The sequence below is a fragment of the Acyrthosiphon pisum genome, chromosome A1 (genome assembly GCF_005508785.2).
Source record: "Acyrthosiphon pisum isolate AL4f chromosome A1, pea_aphid_22Mar2018_4r6ur, whole genome shotgun sequence".
NCBI classification, from domain to species: Eukaryota; Metazoa; Arthropoda; class Insecta; order Hemiptera; family Aphididae; genus Acyrthosiphon; species Acyrthosiphon pisum.
This window is the reverse complement of record NC_042494.1, coordinates 62966652-62967785: the sequence shown is the minus strand read 5'-3', so window position 1 is coordinate 62967785 and position 1134 is coordinate 62966652. Positions and strand designations below refer to the sequence as shown.

General features: G+C 25.6%; 1 protein-coding gene across 1 annotated transcript in view; it reads right to left on the bottom strand.

Moving 5' to 3' along the window:
* Window positions 1-1134, bottom strand: part of LOC100573358 (uncharacterized transporter slc-17.2) — an 18969-nt gene continuing 17835 nt past the window's right edge. Inside the window, exon 9 of the mRNA XM_003244032.4 lies at window positions 1-367. Coding sequence (XP_003244080.1) covers window positions 161-367 — 207 coding nt within the window. The 3' untranslated portion in view covers window positions 1-160. The remainder of the gene's footprint in view (window positions 368-1134) is intronic.

Here is a 1134-nt window from a genome sequence, read left to right as displayed (position 1 = left end):
AGTGATACCGATATCAATTTATCAATTATCAAATTAAAGAACACAGTATTATCATACATTTTGGTAAGTGTTAAATGCTTAAATTCTTAGAATACAGTGTATATATGGTTTATTTTTATATGACGTATTATGTTATAGCAACTGATAATTACATTTAATTTTAAAATATATACGAAGGACGTATATTTGACATGTTTCTAGATGCGTTATATATTGTCGACCGGAATGTTCCTCTTTCGGGAACTTCTAGTATGCTAATCGACCAAAGTTGCAATGCCGCTGATCCAAATATTAAATAAAAGAACATTACAAACGTAAACATTGCTACAATTATCCATAAAACAATGTTCCATTCTTCCTTTGTGTTCTGTAAAATATATAAAAGAAGTTAGGTACCTAATTTAATTTTTTTTTAGTTCGGTATATAATTTTAGATTCTGAGTGGAACGATGAATGTATTGATTTTACAATGATGTGTGTTTTTTTTTTTTTTTTTTTCATTTTTTATTTTTTTTTGTGTCTGTGTACACGATAAGTAGTCGAAATAATGCTTCGATTTTCAACTTCAGTACCTTGTTCGATTGGAAAGTGAATATCGTTGGTGCATTGGAGAGGTCAAAATTTAAAATTCCCAGTAATTTTCAAAAACGCCAAGAAAAACCAAAGAAAAATTAAGGAAAAACGGAAATTTTTACGCAAAATCGATTTTTCACAAAATTGAATTTGGTTTTTGGTGTAACTTTAAAAAAAATGACCGTAGATACATGAAATTTTGACCGAATGTTTATATTAGCATTTTCTATACACCATAACATTTTCAAAATATTTTGACTTATTTTGAGCTCTTTACGGACATTGTCAGTTTTCATTTTTTTTTAGTTTTTTTTCTAAAAATATCAATAAAATTTTATTTGTTGATTAAAAAAGCTTGAAAAATTAATAAAAGGCTCCTAGTATATTGTTTCAGAGGCAGATGAAAATTATTAAAAATCCTTAGTCACAATTTTTTTTTTATAAGCATTTAAAGTTCAAAAATTGACAAAATATGGAAAAATCACGAAAATTAGCAAATTATTTTGAGTTAATAATTCGTAAAAATTTTTCTTTTTAGAACTAAGATTTGAAAATATAATA